Source organism: Nerophis lumbriciformis, linkage group LG13, assembly GCF_033978685.3.
Source record: "Nerophis lumbriciformis linkage group LG13, RoL_Nlum_v2.1, whole genome shotgun sequence".
Taxonomy (NCBI): Eukaryota; Metazoa; Chordata; class Actinopteri; order Syngnathiformes; family Syngnathidae; genus Nerophis; species Nerophis lumbriciformis.
This window is the reverse complement of record NC_084560.2, coordinates 4013036-4037920: the sequence shown is the minus strand read 5'-3', so window position 1 is coordinate 4037920 and position 24885 is coordinate 4013036. Positions and strand designations below refer to the sequence as shown.

The 24885-nt window shown below is 35.3% G+C and overlaps 1 protein-coding gene across 3 annotated transcripts in view; it reads right to left on the bottom strand.

The window, feature by feature from the left end:
• The window catches only part of LOC133613889 (cordon-bleu protein-like 1), a 182162-nt gene extending 160364 nt beyond the window's left edge, over positions 1–21798 (bottom strand). For all 3 annotated transcript variants that reach the window (XM_061971770.2, XM_061971771.2, XM_072914422.1), the window contains exon 1: positions 21594–21798. In XM_061971770.2, coding sequence (XP_061827754.1) covers positions 21594–21622 — 29 coding nt within the window. In that variant the 5' untranslated portion in view covers positions 21623–21798. The remainder of the gene's footprint in view (positions 1–21593) is intronic.
• Positions 21799–24885: the final 3087 nt, after the last annotated feature.

The following is a 24885-nucleotide window of genomic DNA, read 5'->3' as shown; positions in this document are numbered from 1 at the left end:
TGCAATATGATGGCAGTCACACAAAAAAGATATGTGCAGACTGCAATATGATGGCAGTCACACATAAGAGATACGTGTAGACTGCAATATGATGGCAGTCACATATAAAAGATATGTGTAGACTGCAATATGATGGCAGTCACACATAAGAGATACGTGTAGACTGCAATATGATGGCAGTCACACATGAGAAATACGTGTAGACTGCAATATGATGGCAGTCACATATAAGAGATACGTGTAGACTGCAATATGATGGCAGTCACACATAAGAGATACGTGTAGACTGCAATATGATGGCAGTCACACATAAGAGATACGTGTAGACTGCAATATGATGGCAGTCACACATAAAAGATACGTGCAGATTGCAATATGATGGCAGTCACACATAAGAGATACGTGTAGACTGCAATATGACGGCAGTCACATATAAGAAGTACGTGTAGACTGCAATATGATGGCAGTCACACATAAGAGATACGTGCAAACTGCAATATGATGGCAGTCACACAAAAGATACGTGTAAACTGCAATATGATGGCAGTCACATATAAAAGATACGTGTAGACTGCAATATGATGGCAGTCACACATAAGAGATACGTGTAAACTGCAATATGATGGCAGTCACACATAAGAGATACGTGTAGACTGCAATATGATGGCAGTCACACATAAGAGATACGTGTAGACTGCAATATGATGGCAGTCACACATAAGAGATATGTGTAGACTGCAATATGATGGCAGTCACATATAAGAGGTACGTGTAGACTGCAATATGATGGCAGTCACACATAAGAGATACGTGTAGACTGCAATATGATGGCAGTCACACATAAGAGATATGTGTAGACTGCAATATGATGGCAGTCACATATAAGAGGTACGTGTAGACTGCAATATGATGGCAGTCACACATAAGAGATATGTGTAGACTGCAATATGATGGCAGTCACACAAGAGATACATGCAGACTGCAATATGATGGCAGTCACACATAAGAGATACATGTACACTGCAATATGACGGTAGTCACACATAAGAGCTACGTGTAGACTGCAATATTAGGGCAGTCACACATAAGAGATATGTGTAGACTGCAATATAATGGCAGTCACACATAAGAGATGCGTGTAGACTGCAATATGATGGCAGTCACACATAAAAAATACGTGTAGACTGCAATATGATGGCAGTCACACATAAAAGATACGTGTAGACTGCAATATGATGGCAGTCACACATAAGAGATATGTGTAGACTGCAATATGATGGCAGTCACACATAAGAGATACGTGTAGACTGCAATATGATGGCAGTCACACAAGAGATACGTGCAGACTACAATATGATGGCAGTCACACATAAGAGATACGTGTGAACTGCAATATGATGGCAGTCACACATAAGAGATACGTGTAGACTGCAATATAATGGCAGTCACACAAGAGATACGTGCAGACTACAATATGATGGCAGTCACACATAAGAGATACGTGTGGACTGCAATATGATGGCAGTCACACATAAGAGATATGTGTGGACTACAATATGTCACACATAAGAGATACGTGTACACTGCAATATGATGGCAGTCACACATAAGAGATACGTGTAAACTGCAATATGATGGCAGTCACACATAAGAGATACGTGTAGACTGCAATATGATGGCAGTCACACATAAGAGATACATGTACACTGCAATATGATGGCAGTCACACATAAGAGATACATGCAGACTGCAATATGATGGCAGTCACACATATGAGATACGTGTAGACTGCAATATGATGGCAGTCACACATAAGAGATACATGCAGACTGCAATATGATGGCAGTCACAAGAGATACGTGTAGACTGCACTATGATGGCAGTCACACATAAGAGATATGTGTAGACTGCAATATGATGGCAGTCACACATAAGAGATACGTGTACACTGCAATATGATGGCAGTCACACAAGAGATACGTGTAGATTGCAATATGATGGCAGTCACACATAAGAGATACGTGTAGATTGCAATATGATGGCAGTCACACATAAGAGATACGTGTAGACTGCAATATGATGGCAGTCACACATAAGAGATACGTGCAAACTGCAATATGATGGCAGTCACACAAAAAAGATATGTGCAGACTGCAATATGATGGCAGTCACACATAAGAGATACGTGTAGACTGCAATATGATGACAGTCACACATAAGAGATACGTGTAGACTGCAATATGATGGCAGTCACACATAAGAGATACGTGTAGACTGCAATACAATGGCAGTCACACATAAGGGATACGTGTAGACTGCAATAAGATGTTAGTCACACATAAGAGATACATGTACATTGCAATATGATGGCAGTCACACATAAGAGATACGTGTAGACTGCAATATGATGGCAGTCACACATAAGAGATACGTGTAGACTGCAATATGATGGCAGTCACACATAAGAGATACGTGTAGACTGCAATATAATGGCAGTCACACATAAGAGATGCGTGTAGACTGCAATATGATGGCAGTCACACATAAGAGATACGTGTAGACTGCAGTATGATGGCAGTCACACATAAGAGATACGTGTAGACTGCAATATGATGGCAGTCACACATAAGAGGTACGTGTAGACTGCAATATGATGGCAGTCACACATAAGAGGTACGTGAAAACTGCAATATGATGGCAGGCACACATAAAAGATACGTGTAAACAGCAATATGATGGCAGTCACACATAAGAGATACGTGTAGACTGCAATATGATGGCAGTCACACATAAGAGATACGTGTAGACTGCAATATGATGGCAGTCACACATAAGAGATACATGTAGACTGCAATATGATGGCAGTCACATATAAAAGATACGTGTAGACTGCAATATGATGGCAGTCACACATAAGAGATACGTGTAAACTGCAATATGATGGCAGTCACACATAAGAGATACGTGTAGACTGCAATATGATGGCAGTCACACATAAGAGATACGTGTAGACTGCAATATGATGGCAGTCACACATAAGAGATATGTGTAGACTGCAATATGATGGCAGTCACATATAAGAGGTACGTGTAGACTGCAATATGATGGCAGTCACACATAAGAGATACGTGTAGACTGCAATATGATGGCAGTCACACATAAGAGATATGTGTAGACTGCAATATGATGGCAGTCACACATAAGAGATACGTGTAGACTGCAATATGATGGCAGTCACACATAAGAGATACGTGCAAACTGCAATATGATGGCAGTCACACATAAAAGATACGTGTAGACTGCAATATGATGGCAGTCACACATGAGAAATACGTGTAAACTGCAATATGATGGCAGTCACACATAAAAAATACGTGTAGACTGCAATATGATGGCAGTCACACATAAGAGATACGTGTAGACTGCAATATGATGGCAGTCACACAAGAGATACGTGTAGACTGCAATTTGATGGCAGTCACACATAAGAGATACGTGTAGACTGCAATATGATGGCAGTCACACAAGAGATACGTGTAGACTGCAATATGATGGCAGTCACACATAAGCGATACGTGTAGACTGCAATATGATGGCAGTCACACATAAAAGATACGTGTAGACTGCAATATGATGGCAGTCACACATAAGAGATACGTGTAGACTGCAATATGATGGCAGTCACATATAAAAGATACGTGTAGACTGCAATATGATGGCAGTCACACATAAGAGATACATGTACACTGCAATATGATGGCAGTCACACATAAGAGATACGTGTAGATTGCAATATGATGGCAGTCACACATAAGAGATACGTGTAGATTGCAATATGATGGCAGTCACACATGACATATTCGTGTAGACTGCAATATAATGGCAGTCACACATAAGAGATACATGTAGACTGCAAGATGATGGCAGTCACACATAAGAGATACGTGTAGACTGCAATATGATGGCAGTCACACATAAGAGATACGTGTAGAATGCAAGATGATGGTAGTCGCACATAAGAGATATGTGTAGACTGCAATAAGATGGCAGTCACACATAAGAGATACATGCAGACTGCAATATGATGGCAGTCACACATGAGAGATACGCGTGGACTGCAATATGATGGTAGTCGCACATAAGAGATATGTGTAGACTGCAATACGATGGCAGTCCCACATAAGAGATACATGCAGACTACAATATGATGGCAGTCACACATGAGAGATACATGTGGACTGCAATATGATGGCAGTCACACATAAGAAATACGTGTAGACTGCAATATGATGGCAGTCACACATGAGAGATACGAGTAGACTGCAATATGATGACAGTCACACATAAGAGATACATGTAGACTGCAATAAGATGGCAGTCACACATAAGAGATACGTGTAGACTGCAATATGATGGCAGTCACACATAAGAGATACATGCAGACTGCAATATGATGGCAGTCACACATAAGAGATACATGCAGACTGCAATATGATGGCAGTCACACATGAGGGATACATGTGGACTGCAATATGATGGCAGTCACACATAAGAGATACGTGCAGACTGCAAAATGATGGCAGTCACACAAGAGATATGTGTGGAATGCAAGATGATGGTAGTCACACATAAGAGATACGTGTAGATTGCAATATGATGGCAGTCACACTTAAGAGATATGTGTAGACTGCAATATGATGGCAGTCACACATAAGAGATACGTGCGGACTGCAATATGATGGCAGTCACACATAAGAGATACGTGTAGACTGCAATATGATGGCAGTCACACATAAGAGATACATGCAGATTGCAATATGATGGCAGTCACACATGAGAAATACGTGTAAACTGCAACATGACGGCAGTCACACATAAAAAATACGTGTAGACTGCAATATGATGGCAGTCACACATAAGAGATACGTGCAAACTGCAATATGATGGCAGTCACACAAAAAAGATATGTGCAGACTGCAATATGATGGCAGTCACACATAAGAGATACGTGTAGACTGCAATATGATGGCAGTCACACATAAGAGATACGTAAAGATTGCAATATGATGGCAGTCACACATGAAAGATACGTGTAGACTGCAAAATGATGGCAGTCACACATAAGATATATGTGTAGACTGCAATATGATGGCAGTCACACATTATAGCTACGTGTAGACTGCAATATGACGGCAGTCACACATAAGAGATACGTGTAGACTGCAATATGATGGCAGTCACACATGAGAGATATGTGCTGACTGCAATATGATGGCAGTCACACATAAGAGATACGTGTAGACTGCAATATGATGGCAGTCACACATGAGAGATATGTGCTGACTGCATTATAATGAAAAACTATAGTCATAGGATGCCACCTGTGCAACAAATCCAGTCGTGAAATTTCCTCGCTCCTAAATATTCCAAAGTCAACTTTATTATAAGAAAAGTTGAAGAGTTTTTGAACAACAGCAACTCAGCCACCAAGTGGTAGGCCACGTAAACTGACAGAGAGGTCAGCATAGTGCAAAGACTTTCTGCACAGTCACTTGCTGCCTGTGACCTTCCAATTAGCCCACGTACAGTACGCAGAGAGCTTCAAGGAATTGGTTTCCATGGCCGGGGGGCTGTCTCTAAGCCATACATCACCAAGTCCAATGCAAAGCGTGGGATGCAGTGGTGTAAAGCACTGCACCTCTGGACTGATGAATCACACTTTTCCATCTGGCAACCTGATGGACCAGTCTGGGTTTGGAGGTTGCCAGGAGAACGCTACATTTCGGACCGCATTGTGTTCCGAGTGTGAAATTTGGTGGAGGAGGAATTATGGTGTGGGGTTGGTTTTTCAGGAGTTGTTCACTTAGTTCCAGTGAAAGGAACTTTGAATGCTCCAGGATACCAAAACATTTTGGACAATTCCATGCTCCCAACCTTGTGGGAACAGTTTGGAGCGGGCCCCTTCCTCTTCCAACATGACTGTGCACCAGTGCACAAAGCAAGGTCCGTAAAGACATGGATGACAGAGTCTGGTGTGGATGAACTTGACTGGCCTGCACAGAGTCCTGACCTGAACCCAATAGAACACCTTTGGGATGAATTAGAAGGGAGACTGAGAGCCAGGCCTTCAGTGTGTGACCTCACCAATGCACTTTTGGCGGATAATAAACACACTCGGCAACCTTGTGGACAGCCTTCCCAGAAGAGTTGAAGCTGTAATAGCTGCAAAAGGTCATATTGAAGCCTATGGGTTAGGAATGGGATGGCACTTTAACTTCATATGTGAGTCAAGGCAGGTGACCCAATACTTTTGGCAATATAGTGTATTTCCAGAGGTACTAATTTGCCCCAAGTCATCAGTCATGTGTCTGCAGGTGATCAAACTTAAGCAATTTGATGACAAATGTCATTTAAGTCACGATCTCCTGACAAGTTTAAGAACGGTATTTCATTTTTATTTTTCAATCCACCAAAGAGCCAAAGTCTTTGAGAAGTACAAGGCCGAATTCACCGGACTTTATCAGTTCTTACATTGAAAAGTGAACAAATGTCTGCAAAAAAGTGAGAGACAGATAAAAATTGGAAAAAAAAAAAAGTCGACCTTGAATCAACAGTTTGAGAACGTGCTGGAAATAATGCTAAAGTCATTTCTGCTCCTTGCTAAGACCCCGAGGGACTTTCTCAACACAATGTAAACAACATGCAGCTCTTTGGCGCCGCCCTGGTGGCTCCCTGGAGATTTTTCAAAAATGTATGAAAATAGAAAAACACATAAACACTCTTTATATTAAACATATAAACACTCTTTATATTAAACATATAAACACTCTTTATATTAAACATATAAACACTTGTTATATTAAACATATAAACACTCTTTATATTATACATATAAACACTCTTTATATTAAACCTGATTCACTGATGAGCGCCGTTTTGTCCTAATTGTGGCGGTCCTTGAACTCACCGCCGTTTGTTTACACGTACAACTTTCTCGGACGCTGCCACAGAAAGACGTGTTTGATGCCACTACTCCTTCGTCTCGTTTTGCCCACCAAACGTTTTATACTGTGCGTGAATGCACAAAGGTGGAATTGGTTGATTTTATTGACTTGTTGGAGTTCTAATCAGCTATTTTAATGTCTTTAATGTCCTTTGTGTTCTTTGATGTGTGATATATCCCCTCTTACACACATGTTTGTGTGCTATGGCTATGAGGTTTTTTCCCCTTGGCCTCAGTCTGGACCCCCTCTCCAGGGGCCCAGGCTTAGACTGAATTTTTTTTAAATATATTTGATAGTAGGCTAATATAACTAATATAGACACGTACATCATGTGTTGTCTTCATTATAACACTTATATAAGACTTTTAAAGTCATTTTGATAGTAGGCTAATATAACTAATATAGACACTTACATCATGTGTTGCCTTCATTATAGCACTTATATAAGACTTTTAAACTAATTTTGATAGTAGGCTAATATAGCTAATATAGACACTTACATCGTGTGTTGCCCTCATTATAACACTTATATAAGACTTTTAAAGTCATTTTGATAGTAGGCTAATGTAGCTAATATAGACACTTACATCATGTGTTGTCTTCATCATAACACTTATATAAGACTTTTAAAGCCATTTTGATAGTAGGCTAATGTAGCTAATATAGACACTTACATCATGTGTTGTCTTCATTATAACACTTATATAAGACTTTTAAAGCCATTTTGATAGTAGGCTAATGTAGCTACTATAGACACTTACATCATGTGTTGTCTTCATCATAACACTTATATAAGACTTTTAAAGTCATTTTGATAGTAGGCTAATATGGACACTTACATCATGTGTTGACTTCATCATAACACTCATATAAGACTTTAAAAGTCATTTTGATAGTAGGCTAATGTAGCTAATATAGACACTTACATCATGTGTTGTCTTCATTATAACACTTTTATAAGACTTTTAGAGTCATTTTGATAGTAGGCTAATATAACTAATATAGACACTTACATCATGTGTTGTCTTCATTATAACACTTATATAAGACTTTTAAAGTCATTTTGATAGTAGGCTAATATGGACACTTACATCATGTGTTGACTTCATCATAACACTTATATAAGACTTTTAAACTCATTTTGATAGTAGGCTAATATAACTAAATATAGAGACTTACATCATGTGTTGTCTTCATTATAACACTTATATAAGACTTTTAAAGTCATTTTGATAGTAGGCTAATATAGCTAATATAGACACTTACATCATGTGTTGTCTTCATTATAACACTTATATAAGACTTTTAAAGTCATTTTGATAGTAGGCTAATATAGACACTTACATCATGTGTTGTCTTCATTATAACACTTATATAAGACTTTTAAAGTCATTTTGATAGTAGGCTAATATAGACACTTACATCATGTGTTGTCTTCATTATAACACTTATATAAGACTTTTAAAGTCATTTTGATAGTAGGCTAATATAGACACTTACATCATGTGTTGTCTTCATTATAACACTTATATAAGACTTTTAAAGTCATTTTGATAGTAGGCTAATATGGACACTTACATCATGTGTTGACTTCATCATAACACTTATATAAGACTTTTAAACTCATTTTGATAGTAGGCTAATATAACTAATATAGACACTTACATAATGTGTTGTCTTCATTATAACACTTATATAAGACTTTTAAAGTCATTTTGATAGTAGGCTAATATAGACATTTACATCATGTGTTGTCTTCATTATAACACTTATATAAGACTTTTAAAGTCATTTTGATAGTAGGCTAATATAGCTAATATAAACACTTACATCATGTGTTGTCTTCATTATAACACTTATATAAGACTTTTAAAGTCATTTTGATAGTAGGCTAATATAACTAATATAGACACTTACATCATGTGTTGTCTTCATTATAACACTTATATAAGACTTTTAAAGTCATTTTGATAGTAGGCTAATATAGACACTTACATCATGTGTTGCCTTCATTATAACACTTATATAAGACTTTTAAAGTCATTTTGATAGTAGGCTAATATAGCTAATATAGACACTTACATCATGTGTTGTCTTCATTATAACACTTATATAAGACTTTTAAAGTCATTTTGATAGTAGGCTAATATAGACACTTACATCATGTGTTGTCTTCATTATAACACTTATATAAGGCTTTTAAAGTCATTTTGATAGTAGGCTAATATAGACACTTACATCATGTGTTGTCTTCATTATAACACATATATAAGACTTTTAAAGTCATTTTGATAGTAGGCTAATATAGCTAATATAGACACTTACATCATGTGTTGTCTTCATTATAACACTTATATAAGGCTTTTAAAGTCATTTTGATAGTAGGCTAATATAGACACTTACATCATATGTTGTCTTCATTATAACACATATATAAGACTTTTAAAGTCATTTTGATAGTAGGCTAATATAGCTAATATAGACACTTACATCATGTGTTGTCTTCATTATAACACTTATATAAGACTTTTAAATTTTTGCGGCTCCAGACAGATTTTTTTGTTGTATTTTTGGTCCATTATGGCTCTTCCAACATTTTGGCTTGCCAACCCCTGGTATACAACAAGTTCAGTACAATACCTGCACACCAATTTGACACACTTGGTGACCACGCAAACCCAAGTATTTTCAAAATAATACACTAAGTTATTGTTGATTAAAGAATATGAGCCTATACAGAGCATCTATGAGCAGGCAGTTAGGAAAAAAAGCTAAGAAAATTATTTCCAACTCACAACACCCACTCTTTCCTGAATATGGAACCCTGCCATCAGGGAGAAGACTCCGGGTCCCACTATGCAAATCTAACCGCCTTAAATGATCATTTGTTCCAGCCTCCATTAAGCTGACCAACAATGTGCAATAGAATTTTAATACATAGGTTAGCACTTTTTTAGCACATAGCACTTTAGCACATAGCACTTTAGAACTAAGCACTTTAGCACACAGCACTTTATCCATGAGCTCTAGTGCAATGCACATTGGTACTTTATCTTTATCTCCATACTGTAGATTTTATGCCTACATCAAAGTGCCACCTATGTCTATCAAGCTCCATGTTCTGATGTTTAAATGTTAGTTGTATGGTTGTGGTTGTGTCTGTGCTTGTGTTTTTGTTCTGTTGTTTTTGGGTATGTTAAGAAAGCAATGATGCACTGTTGGAATAATTGTTTGTAAGTTATCACAAAAGAAATGTTGTATTATGAATGCTGTATTTCGAGGCCTAACAAAAGGATGAAGGCTCGTGAAATGCCACTGTGATTTCAGCACGGACAGATGGCAGGATGTGCTCAACTCCTGGAGGAACTCTCTTTGAAGTGTTAAACGAACTCTCTTTGAAGTAATTCACAAACTCTCTTCCAACTATTTGGTCAACGCTATTTACGACACGCTGCCCTCTTGAAGTCACTGTGGACAGGAGACGGGAGGGGTTGTCCATTGTCCTCCAACACCTGCCCCAGCTGGATCCAGGAAGAGCCAAGCCCGAGAAGTCCTCTTCTTGGACTTCAAAGCGACCAAAAACAATGACTGTTTTACATACCTCCCCATTCCTATTGTGACATATGTTGGTGCGTGAACATGGAACATCTGAATTAAAAGAGGAGACGAGAACCTTCTTCGTCAGAGCGTGCTAAGACACTGTAAGAGGTTACAGGTTGAAGCCGTCTCTCCTCAATTGAGTCCAAATTGAATTCTGTCTCTGTTTGATTCCTTGCCTTTTGTCTTGTGTAACAGATGTCCTGTATTTGAACCTGACATGCACTGTGCCCAAGACAAATTTCCCCGCGGGGACAATAAAGTTGAACCTTGATCTTAGAGGAATTGAGCGAGTGGGTTCCTAAAATCTTTCTGCTTTAACCTAACAGAGAACAACTATGCCTCCCACTTTGCAAAGGACCAAGCCAGTTATTTGGGAACTAAACAAAGAGTTAAGTCATCTTCCATATGATGTAAAAGTTGTACCTTGAGGTCTCCAAAGGCAGCGACAGAAACATTGCAGAGGAACACAACCTCAGCCTCCGCCCATCAACAATGACTGCTTTATCTGCGCAAATATCTCCCGCAGATAAACCGGGTCAAACAAATCCAGATAAACGCGCTCCATAAATCCCAGGAATGTGATTGCAGATAAGTGAGCGTTCCCACTAGATGAACACAAAGAGATAATTCATGATGCAGAGTGGGAGTCCTGGAAGAGAGTTGTTCCAGAAGCACTACATGGACGTGTGCAGCAGCTGTAAACTCCATTGGACATGATGTCATGTGATGAGTACATGAACACAAAACAAGTGTTGATAAACATTTGTCTTCGTAAAGCATGAGACTGTGCAGTCCTTCAAATGTTTGCGGTCAATGAGTTGGCTTCAGCGTAGACACAAGGACGAGTCATTCTGCCTGCTTCTGGAACCTTTGCCAAATTCTCTGTTCAATGCATTCATGACATATTCCAACTATCATCTTATGGAACTTTATATTCCACTTATCATCTTATGGGATCACACTCCTCAGCTTTCCCGGTAAGGTCTATCCAGGTGTACTGGAGAGGAGGCTACGCCGGATAGTCGACCCTCGGATTCAGGAGGAACAGTGTGGTTTTCGCCCTGGTCGTGGAACTGTGAACCAGCTCTATACTCTGGGCAGGATCCTTGGAGTTTGCCCAACCAGTCTACATGTGCTTTGTGGACTTGGAGAAGGCATTCGACCGTGTCCCTCGGGAAGTCCTGTGCGGAGTGCTCAGAGAGTATGGGGTATCGGACTGTCTGATTGTGGCGGTCCGCTCCCTGTATGATCAGTGTCAGAGCTTGGTCCGCATTGCCGGCAGTAAGTCGGACACGTTTCCGGTGAGGGTTGGACTCCGCCAAGGCTGCCCTTTGTCACCCATTCTGTTCTGAACTTTTATGGACAGAACTTCTAGGCGCAGTCAAGGCGTTGGTTGAGGGGATCTGGTTTGGTGGCTGCAGGATTAGGTCTCTGCTTTTTTGCAGATGATGTGGTCCTGATGGCTTCATCTGGCCAGGATCTTCAGCTCTCACTGGTTCGGTTCGCAGCCGAGTGTGAAGCGACCGGGATGAGAATCAGCACCTTCAAGTCCGAGTCCATGGTTCTCGCCCGGAAAAGGGTGGAGTGCCATCTCTAGGTTGGGGAGGAGACCCTAGGAGTCTTGTTCACGAGTGAGAGAAGAGTGGATGCTGAGATCGACAGGTGGATTGGTGCGGCGTTTTCAGTAAAGCGGACGCTGTATCGATCCATTGTGGTGAAGAAGGAGCTGAGCCGGAAGGCAAAGCTCTCAATTTACCGGTCGATCTACGTTCCCATCCTCACCTACGGTCATGAGCTTTGGGTTATGACCGAAAGGACAAGATCACGGGTACAAGCAGCCGAAATGAGTTTCCTCCGCCGGGTGGCGGGTCTCTCCCTTAGAGATAGGGTGAGAAGGTCTGTCATCTGGGGTGAGCTCAAAGTAAAGCCGCTGCTCCTCCACATGGAGAGGAGCCAGATGAGGTGGTTCGGGCATCTGGTCAGGATGCCACCCGAACGCCTCCCTAGGGAGGTGTTTAGGGCACGTCCAACCGGTAGGAGGCCACGGGGAAGACCCAGGACACGTTGGGAAGACTATGTCTCCCGGCTGGCCTGGGAACGCCTCGGGATCCCCCGGGAGGAGCTGGACCAAGTGGCTGGGGAGAGGGAAGTCTGGGTTTCCCTGCTTAGGCTGCTGCCCCTGCGATCCCACCTCGGATAAGCGGAATAAGATGATTGGATCTCATGGTTCATATTCCAACTCTAATCTTATGGAACTTTATGTTCCAATTATTATCTTATGGAGCTTCATAATCCACTGTACAAACATACACATACTGTACATATACAAGTACATATACATACACACTCATGCACATAATCACGTTTCATCAAACATATATTATTGTTGTCGCCCTAGAGAAAACTGGGTAACACACGGCACACTATCATCCACATCAACACTATGATTTGTATCATCTACATCAACAATATGATTTGTATCATCTACATCAACAATATGATTTGTATCATCTACATCAACAATATGATTTGTATCATCCACATCAACAATATGATGTGAATCATCCACATCAACAATATGATTTGTATCATCTACATCAACAATATGATTTGTATCATCTACATCAACAATATGATTTGTATCATCTACATCAACAATATGATGTGTATCATCTGCATCAACACTATGATGTGTATCATCCACATCAACAATATGATTTGTATCATCTACATCAACAATATGATTTGTATCATCTACATCAACAATATGATTTGTATCATCTACATCAACAATATGATTTGTATCATCTGCATCAACAATATGATTTGTATCATCTACATCAACAATATGATGTGTATCATCTACATCAACAATATGATTTGTATCATCTACATCAACAATATGATGTGTATCATTTACATCAACAATATGATTTGTATCATCTACATCAACAATATGATTTGTATCATCTACATCAACAATATGATGTGTATCATCTACATCAACAATATGATGTGTATCATCCACATCAACAATATGATTTGTATCATCTACATCAACAATGTGATTTGTATCATCTACATCAACAATATGATTTGTATCATCTACATCAACAATATGATTTGTATCATCTACATCAACAATATGATTTGTATCATCCACATCAACAATATGATTTGTATCATCTACATCAACAATATGATTTGTATCATCCACATCAACAATATGATTTGTATCATCTACATCAACAATATGATTTGTATCATCCACATCAACAATATGATGTGTATCATCCACATCAACAATATGATGTGTATCATCCACATCAACAATATGATGTGTATCATCCACATCAACAATATGATGTGTATCATCCACATCAACAATATGATTTGTATCATCCACATCAACAATATGATTTGTATCATCTACATCAACAATATGATTTGTATCATCCACATCAACAATATGATGTGTATCATCCACATCAACAATATGATTTGTATCATCTACATCAACAACATGATTTGTATCATCTACATCAACAATATGATGTGTATCATCTACATCAACAATATGATTTGTATCATCTACATCAACAATATGATGTGTATCATCCACATCAACAATATGATGTGTATCATCTACATCAACAATATGATGTGTATCATCTACATCAACACTATGATGTGTATCATCTGCATCAACAATATGATTTGTATCATCTACATCAACAGTATAATTTGTATCATCTACATCAACAATATGATTTGTATCATCTACATCAACAATATGATGTGTATCATCTGCATCAACACTATGATTTGTATCATCTACATCAACAACATCATTTGTATCATCTACATCAACAACATGATTTGTATCATCTACATCAACAATATGATTTGTATCATCCACATCAACACTATGATGTGTATTATCTGCATCAACAATATGATTTGTATCATCTACATCAACAATATGATGTGTATCATCTACATCAACAATATGATTTGTATCATCTACATCAACAATATGATGTGTATCATCTGCATCAACACTATGATGTGTATCATCTACATCAACAATATGATGTGTATCATCTACATCAACAATATGATTTGTATCATCTACATCAACAATATGATGTGTATCATCTACATCAACAATATGATTTGTATCATCTACATCAACAATATGATGTGTATCATCTACATCAACAATATGATGTGTATCATCTACATCAACAATATGATGTGTATCATCTACATCAACAATATGATTTGTATCATCTACATCAACAATATGATGTGTATCATCCACATCAACAATATGATTTGTATCATCTACATCAACAATATGATGTGTATCATCTACATCAACAATATGATTTGTATCATCCACAACAATATGATTTGTATCATCTACATCAACAATATGATTTGTATCATCCACATCAACAATATGATGTGTATCATCCACATCAACAATATGATGTGTATCATCCACATCAACAATATGATTTGTATCATCTACATCAACAATATGATGTGTATCATCTACATCAACAATATGATTTGTATCATCTACATCAACAATATGATTTGTATCATCTACATCAACAATATGATTTGTATCATCCACATCAACAATATGATGTGTATCATCTACATCAACAATATGATGTGTATCATCTACATCAACAATATGATTTGTATCATCTACATCAACAATATGATGTGTATCATCCACATCAACAATATGATGTGTATCATCTACATCAACAATATGATTTGTATCATCCACAACAATATGATTTGTATCATCTACATCAACAATATGATTTGTATCATCCACATCAACAATATGATGTGTATCATCCACATCAACAATATGATGTGTATCATCCACATCAACAATATGATGTGTATCATCCACATCAACAATATGATGTGTATCATCTACATCAACAATATGATTAGTATCATCTACATCAACAATATGATTTGTATCATCTACATCAACAACATGATTTGTATCATCTACATCAAATATATGATTTGTATCATCTACATCAACAATATGATTTGTATCATCCACATCAACAATATGATTTGTATCATCCACATCAACAATATGATGTGTATCATCCACATCAACAATATAATGTGTATCATCTACATCAACAATATGATGTGTATCATCTACATCAACAATATGATTTGTATCATCTACATCAACAATATGATTTGTATCATCTACATCAACAATATGATTTGTATCATCCACATCAACACTATGATGTGTATCATCTACATCAACACTATGATGTGTATCATCTGCATCAACAATATGATTTGTATCATCTACATCAACAGTATAATTTGTATCATCTACATCAACAATATGATTTGTATCATCTACATCAACAATATGATGTGTATCATCTGCATCAACACTATGATTTGTATCATCTACATCAACAACATAATTTGTATCATCTACATCAACAACATGATTTGTATCATCTACATCAACAATATGATGTGTATCATCTACATAAACAATATGATTTGTATCATCTACATCAACAATATGATTTGTATCATCCACATCAACAATATGATTTGTATCATCCACATCAACAATATGATGTGTATCATCCACATCAACAATATGATTTGTATCATCTACATCAACAATATGATGTGTATCATCTACATCAACAATATGATTTGTATCATCTACATCAACAATATGATTTGTATCATCCACATCAACAATATGATTTGTATCATCTACATCAACAATATGATTTGTATCATCTACATCAACAATATGATTTGTATCATCTACATCAACAATATGATTTGTATCATCCACATCAACAATATGATTTGTATCATCCACATCAACAATATGATGTGTATCATCTACATCAACAATATGATGTGTATCATCTACATCAACAATATGATTTGTATCATCTACATCAACAATATGATTTGTATCATCTACATCAACAATAGGATTTGTATCATCCACATCAACAATAGGATTTGTATCATCCACATCAACAATATGATTTGTATCATCTACATCAACAATATTATTTGTATCATCTACATCAACAATATGATTTGTATCATCTACATCAACAATATGATGTGCATCATCTACATCAACAATATGATTGTATCATCTACATCAACAATATGATTTGTATCATCTACATCAACAATATGATTTGTATCATCTACATCAACAATATGATGTGTATCATCTACATCAACAATATGATTTGTATCATCTACATCAACAATATGATTTGTATCATCTACATCAACAATATGATGTGTATCATCTACATCAACAATATGATGTGTATCATCTACATCAACAATATGATTTGTATCATCTACATCAACAATATGATTTGTATCATCTACATCAACAATATGATTTGTATCATCTACATCAACAATATGATGTGTATCATCTACATCAACAATATGATTTGTATCATCTACATCAACAATATGATTTGTATCATCTACATCAACAATATGATTAGTATCATCTACATCAACAATATGATTTGTATCATCTACATCAACAATATGATTAGTATCATCTACATCAACACTATGATGTGTATCATCTACATCAACACTATGATTTGTATCATCTACATCAACAATATGATTTGTATCATCTACATCAACAATATGATTTGTATCATCCACATCAACAATATGATGTGTATCATCCACATCAACAATATGATGTGTATCATCTACATCAACAATATGATGTGTATCATCTACATCAACAATATGATTTGTATCATCTACATCAACAATATGATTTGTATCATCCACATCAACACTATGATGTGTATCATCCACATCAACAATATGATGTGTATCATCTACATCAACAATATGATGTGTATCATCCACATCAACAATATGATGTGTATCATCCACATCAACACTATGATTTGTATCATCTACATCAACAATATGATGTGTATCATCTACATCAACAATATGATGTGTATCATCTACATCAACAATATGATGTGTATCATCTACATGAACAATATGATGTGTATCATCCACATCAACAATATGATTTGTATCATCTACATCAACAATATGATGTGTATCATCCACATCAACAATATGATTTGTATCATCTACATCAACAATATGATTTGTATCATCTACATCAACAATATGATATGTATCATCTACATCAACAATATGATTTGTATCATCCACATCAACACTATGATTTGTATCATCTACATCAACAATATGATGTGTATCATCTACATCAACAATATGATGTGTATCATCCACATCAACAATATGATTTGTATCATCTACATCAACAATATGATTTGTATCATCTACATCAACAATATGATGTGTATCATCCACATCAACAATATGATTTGTATCATCTACATCAACAATATGATTTGTATCATCCACATCAACAATATGATTTGTATCATCCACATCAACAATATGATGTGTATCATCCACATCAACAATATGATGTGTATCATCTACATCAACAATATGATGTGTATCATCCACATCAACAATATGATGTGTATCATCTACATCAACAATATGATTTGTATCATCCACATCAACAATATGATTGGAGCAGTGACAGCCAATCCAGAGATCCCTTAAAGTCAGCTGACACGTCATCTTTAAACAGTTTGATGTGAGAAGTAAGTTACACTTTAATTGCTATGGCGACATCTAGTGGACATATTTACAACAGCAGTTTCTTTCATTAAAAAATGCAGGTAAATGTTATACTTAGCAACCTCACTTCAGAACCCTAAAATTGGAGACATGAGATGTCAAAGTGCCAAAGTACCGAGCGCTGGTCAGTCACTCCTCCTTTTGAAGGACTCCAACCCCTGGAATACTGTGACATCATCTCCCTGAATACTGTGACATCATCTCCCTGAATACTGTGACATCATCTCCCTGAATACTGTGACATCATCTCCCTGAACCAGAACTCATCTTGAATTCCATCCTGTCCTCGAGTCAAACTATTTGCACATGAAAAGATTGTTTCAAGTCATTGACACATTGGAGGTGGGGCATCCGCTTCATTACGCAGTCTAAATATTTCCCATGACCTCAACATATGGTCGAGGCAAGTTCTCAGTCCAAGTGGGAGAGCAGGAAGTGGGGGTGGGTCGTTCAAAGATTGTTGAAGACTTCTACAATAACTGTGATTCCAGCTAAATCAAAGATTTTTGAAGACTTCTACAACAACTGTGATTCCAGCTGAATCAAAGATTGTTGAAGACTTATACAACTACTGCGATTCCAGCTAAATCAAAAATTGTTGAAGACTTCTACAATAACTGTGATTCCAGCTAAATCAAAGATTGTTCAAGACTTCTACAACAACTGTGAGTCCAGCTAAATCAAACATTGTTGAAGATTTCTACAACAACTGTGATTCCAGCTAAATCAAAGCTTGTTCAAGACTTCTACAACAACTGTGAGTCCAGCTAAATCAAAGATTGTTGACGACTTCTACAACTACTGTGATTCCAGCTAAATCAAAGCTTGTTCAAGACTTCTACAACAGTGAGTTCAGCTAAATCAAAGATTGTTGAAGACTATTACAACAACTGTGAGTCCAGCTAAATCAATGATTGTTGAAGACTTCTACAACAACTGTGACTAGAGCTAAATCAAAGATTGTTGAAGACTTCTACAACTGTGATTCCAGCTAAATCAAAGATTGTTGAAGACTTCTACAACAACTGTGAGTCCAGCTAAATCAAAGATTGTTGAAGACTTCTACAACAACTGTGAGTCCAGCTAAATCAAAGATTGTTCAAGACTTCTACAACAACTGTGAGTCCAGCTAAATCAAAGATTGTTGAAGACTTCTACAACAACTGTGATTCCAGCTAAATCAAAGATTGTTGAAGACTTCTACAACAACTGTGACTACAGCCGGTTCAAAGATTGTTGAAGACTTCTACAACAACTGTGACTAGAGCTAAATCAAAGATTGTTGAAGACTTCTACTACAACCGTGATTCCAGCTAAATCAAATATTGTTGAAGACTTCTACAACAACTGTGAGTCCAGCTAAATCAAAGATTGTTGAAGACTTCTACAACAACTGTGACTACAGCCGGTTCAAAGATTGTTGAAGACTTCTACAACAACTGTGACTAGAGCTAAATCAAAGATTGTTGAAGACTTCTACTACAACCGTGATTCCAGCTAAATCAAATATTGTTGAAGACTTCTACAACAACTGTGATTCCAGCTAAATCAAAGATTGTTGAAGACTTTTACAATAACTGTGACTACAGCTAAATCAAAGATTGTTCAAGACTTCTACAACAACTGTGATTCCAGCTAAATCAAAGATTGTTGAAGACTTCTACAACAACTGTGACTACAGCCGGGTTCAAAGATTGTTGAAGACTTCTACAACAACTGTGACTAGAGCTAAATCAAAGATTGTTGAAGACTTCTACAACAACTGTGACTACAGCCGGTTCAACTATTGTTGAAGACTTCTACAACAACTGTGACTAGAGCTAAATCAAAAATTGTTGAAGACTTCTACTACAACCGTGATTCCAGCTAAATCAAAGATTGTTGAAGACTTCTACAACAACTGTGATTTCAGCTAAATCAAAGATTGTTGAAGACTTCTACTCCAACCGTGATATCAGCCAGTTCAAAGATTGTTGAAGACTTCTACAACAACTGTGATTCCAGCTAAATCAAAGATTGTTGAAGACTTCTACAACAACCGTAATTCCAGCTAAATCAAAGATTGTTGAAGACTTCCACAACAACTGTGATTCCAGCTAAATCAAAGACTGTTGAAGACTTCTACAACAACTGTGATTCCAGCTGAATCAAAGATTGTTGAAGACTTCTACAACAACCGTAATTCCAGCTAAATCAAAGATTGTTGAAGACTTCCACAACAACTGTGATTCCAGCTAAATCAAAGATTATTCAAGACTTCTACAACAACTGTGATTCCAGCTAAATCAAAGATTGTTGAAGACTTCTACAACAACTGTGATTCCAGCTGAATCAAAGATTGTTGAAGACTTCTACAACAACTGTGAGTCCAGCTAAATCAAAGATTGTTCAAGACTTCTACAACAACTGTGAGTCCAGCTAAATCAAACATTGTTCAAGACTTCTACAACAACAACTGTGAGTCCAGCTAAATCAAAGATTGTTGAAGACTTCTACAACAACTGTGAGTCCAGCTAAATCAAAGATTGTTGAAGACTTCTACAACAACTGTGATTCCAGCTAAATCAAAGATTGTTGAAGACTTCTACAACAATTCCAGCTAAATCAAAGATTGTTGAAGACTTCTACAACAATTCCAGCTAAATCAAAGATTGTTGAAGACTTCTACAACAACTGTGATTCCAGCTAAATCAAAGATTGTTCAAGACTTCTACAACAACTGTGATTCCAGCTAAATCAAAGATTGTTGAAGACTTCTACAACAATTCCAGCTGAATCAAAGATTGTTGAAGACTTCTACAACAACTGTGATTCCAGCTAAATCAAAGATTGTTGAAGACTTCTACAACAATTCCAGCTGAATCAAAGATTGTTGAAGACTTCTACAACAACTGTGATTCCAGCGAGATGTGAAAGGAATGTTATTTGTGCCAGTGACCTTCTACCAACAAAGGTTCCATTGTGGTGGTCTTGGCTCAGTCAGTACTGTTTGGACACCTCGGCGGTCCTACTTAGTCCTAAATCAGGGTCATCACGACACCTGGACACAGATACAGATACAGATACAGCTGTGTGATAAATGGCCGCCCATGAATAAAGTCATCACCAAGGTTGTTGGTTTTTTATCCGAAAAAAATATAAAGTGTGAGAGAAAACAGACAAATCCAAGTCGTGGACGTGAGAAAATAGTCGACTTACCGAGAATGCGGAAAGTTTTCAACATCCATGAGTGGTCACGAAGATGCGACTTGGCAGCAAACATCAGGAAAAAAAAGAGTTTTAGTCCTTCTGCTCGCTGGAAAGAACTGACAAAGTACTGACTAGTATTAGCGGGCTGCGGCGGCGTCAGGCTGGAAAAGTGGGTCGTGCCCTCCTGAGTGGGAGTTCCACGCACACGAAGGTCTCGTCGCCCGCAGCACAGCAAAGTAGAAGCAACACAAGACTCGGAAAAGCAAACATTGATGAAGTCAAACGGAAACACAAGCGTCTTCTTTACTTGGTCAACAGCGACATCGTGTGGTCGTTGGCGGAACTGACCTGCGATCAATACTATTTAGGACAAATACTTCTTTCCTTATTTGTGTATCAATTATATAAATATATATTTAGTTGTTATTGTATTATAATTATTTTTTAATTATATTTATCACACTTTTTAGAGGGTCAAGGTAAAAAAATAAATTCTAGGTTAAAAATGATTTTCAAGGTAAAAAATGATTTTCAAGGTAAAAAATGATTTTCAAGGTAAAAATGATTTTCAAGGGAAAAAAAATGTCAAGGTAAAAAAATGTTTCAAGGTACATTTTTTTTTTCAAGGTAAAAAACGATTTTCTAGGTAAAAAAAAATTTTAAGGTAAAAAAATGTTTCAAGGTACATTTTTTTTTTCAAGGTAAAAAACGATTTTCTAGGTAAAAAAAAATTTTAAGGTAAAAAAAAATGTTTCAAGGTAAAAAAAAATTTCAAGGTTAAAAATGGTGAAAAAAAATTTTCAAGCTAAAATTTTTTTTCAAGGTTAAAAATGATTTTCAAGGTAAAAAATGATTTTCAAGGTAAAAATTGATTTTCAAGGTAAAAAATGATTTTCAAGGTAAAAAATGTTTTTTCAAGGTAAAAATGATTTTCAAGGGAAAAAAAATTTCAAGGGAAAAAAAATGTTTCAAGGTACATTTTTTTTTTTCAAGGTAAAAAACGATTTTCTAAGTAAAAAAAAATTTTAAGGTAAAAAAAAAATGTTTCAAGGTAAAAAAAAATTTCAAGGTTAAAAATGGTGAAAAAAAATTTTCAAGCTAAAATTTTTTTTCAAGGTTAAAAATGATTTTCAAGGTAAAAAATGATTTTCAAGGCAAAAATTGATTTTCAAGGTAAAAAATGATTTTTCAAGGTAAAAATGATTTTCAAGGGAAAAAAAATTTCAAGGGAAAAAAAATGTTTCAAGGTACATTTTTTTTTTTCAAGGTAAAAAACGATTTTTACTAGGTAAAAAAAAATTTTAAGGTAAAAAAAAAATGTTTCAAGGTAAAAAAAAATTTCAAGGTTAAAAATAGTGAAAAAAATTTTCAAGCTAAAATTTTTTTTCAAGGTTAAAAATGATTTTCAAGGTAAAAAATGATTTTCAAGGTAAAAATTGATTTTCAAGGTAAAAAATGATTTTCAAGGTAAAAAAATGTTTTTCAAGGTAACATGTTTTTTCAAGGTAAAAATGATTTTCAAGGGAAAAAAAATTTCAAGGTAAAAAAAATGTTTCAAGGTACATTTTTTTTTTAAGGTAAAAGACGATTTTTTTTAGGTAAAAAAAATTTTAAAGTAAAAAAAAATGTTTCAAGGTAAAAAAAAATTTCAAGGTTAAAAATGGTGAAAAAAAATTTTCAAGCTAAAATTTTTTTTCAAGGTTAAAAATGATTTTCAAGGTAAAAAATGATTTTCAAGGTAAAAATTGATTTTCAAGGTAAAAAATGATTTTCAAGGTAAAAAAATGTTTTTCAAGGTAACATGTTTTTTCAAGGTAAAAATGATTTTCAAGGGAAAAAAAATTTCAAGGTAAAAAAAATGTTTCAAGGTACATTTTTTTTTTTCAAGGTAAAAAACGATTTTTTAGGTAAAAAAAAATTTTAAGGTAAAAAAAAATGTTTCAAGGTAAAAAAAAATTTCAAGGTTAAAAATGGTGAAAAAAATTTTCAAGCAAAAATTTTTTTTCAAGGTTAAAAATGATTTTCAAGGTAAAAAATGATTTTCAAGGTAAAAATTGATTTTCAAGGTAAAAAATGATTTTCAAGGTAAAAAATGTTTTTTCAAGGTAAAAATGATTTTCAAGGGAAAAAAATTTCAAGGGAAAAAAATGTTTCAAGGTACATTTTTTTTTTCAAGGTAAAAAAACGATTTTCTAGGTAAAAAAAAATTTTAAGGTAAAAAAAATGTTTCAAGGTAAAAAAAAATTTCAAGGTTAAAAATGGTGAAAAAAAATTTTCAAGCTAAAATTTTTTTTCAAGGTTAAAAATGATTTTCAAGGTAAAAAATGATTTTCAAGGTAAAAATTGATTTTCAAGGTAAAAAATGATTTTCAAGGTAAAAAATGTTTTTTCAAGGTAAAAATGATTTTCAAGGGAAAAAAAATTTCAAGGTAAAAAAATGTTTCAAGGTACATTTTTTTTTTCAAGGTAAAAAACGATTTTCTAGGGAAAAAAAAACTTTTAACGTAAAAAAAATGTTTCAAGGTAAAAAAAAATTTCAAGGTTAAAAATGCTGAAAAAAAATTTTCAAGCAAAAATTTTTTTTCAAGGTTAAAAATGATTTTCAAGGTAAAAAATGATTTTCAAGGTAAAAATTGATTTTCAAGGTAAAAAAATGATTTTCAAGGTAAAAAATGTTTTTCAAGGTAACATGTTTTTTCAAGGTAAAAATGATTTTCAAGGGAAAAAAAATTTCAAGGTAAAAAAAATGTTTCAAGGTACATTTTTTTTTTCAAGGTAAAAAACGATTTTTTTAGGTAAAAAAAAATTTTAAGGTAAAAAAAATGTTTCAAGGTAAAAAAAAAATTCAAGGTTAAAAATGCTGAAAAAAATTTTTCAAGCTAAATTTTTTTTTCAAGGTTAAAAATGATTTTCAAGGTAAAAAATGATTTTCAAGGTAAAAATTGATTTTCAAGGTAAAAAATGATTTTCAAGGTAAAAAATGTTTTTCAAGGTAACATGTTTTTTCAAGGTAAAAATGATTTTCAAGGGGAAAAAAATTTCAAGGGAAAAAAATGTTTCAAGGTAAAAAACGATTTTCTAGGTAAAAAAAAATGTTAAGGTAAAAAAAATTTCAAGGTTAAAAATGGTGAAAAAAAATTTTCAAGCAAAAATTTTTTTTCAAGGTTAAAAATGATTTTCAAGGTAAAAAATGATTTTCAAGGTAAAAATTGATTTTCAAGGTAAAAAATGATTTTCAAGGTAAAAAAATGTTTTTCAAAGTAACATGTTTTTTCAAGGTAAAAATGATTTTCAAGGGAAA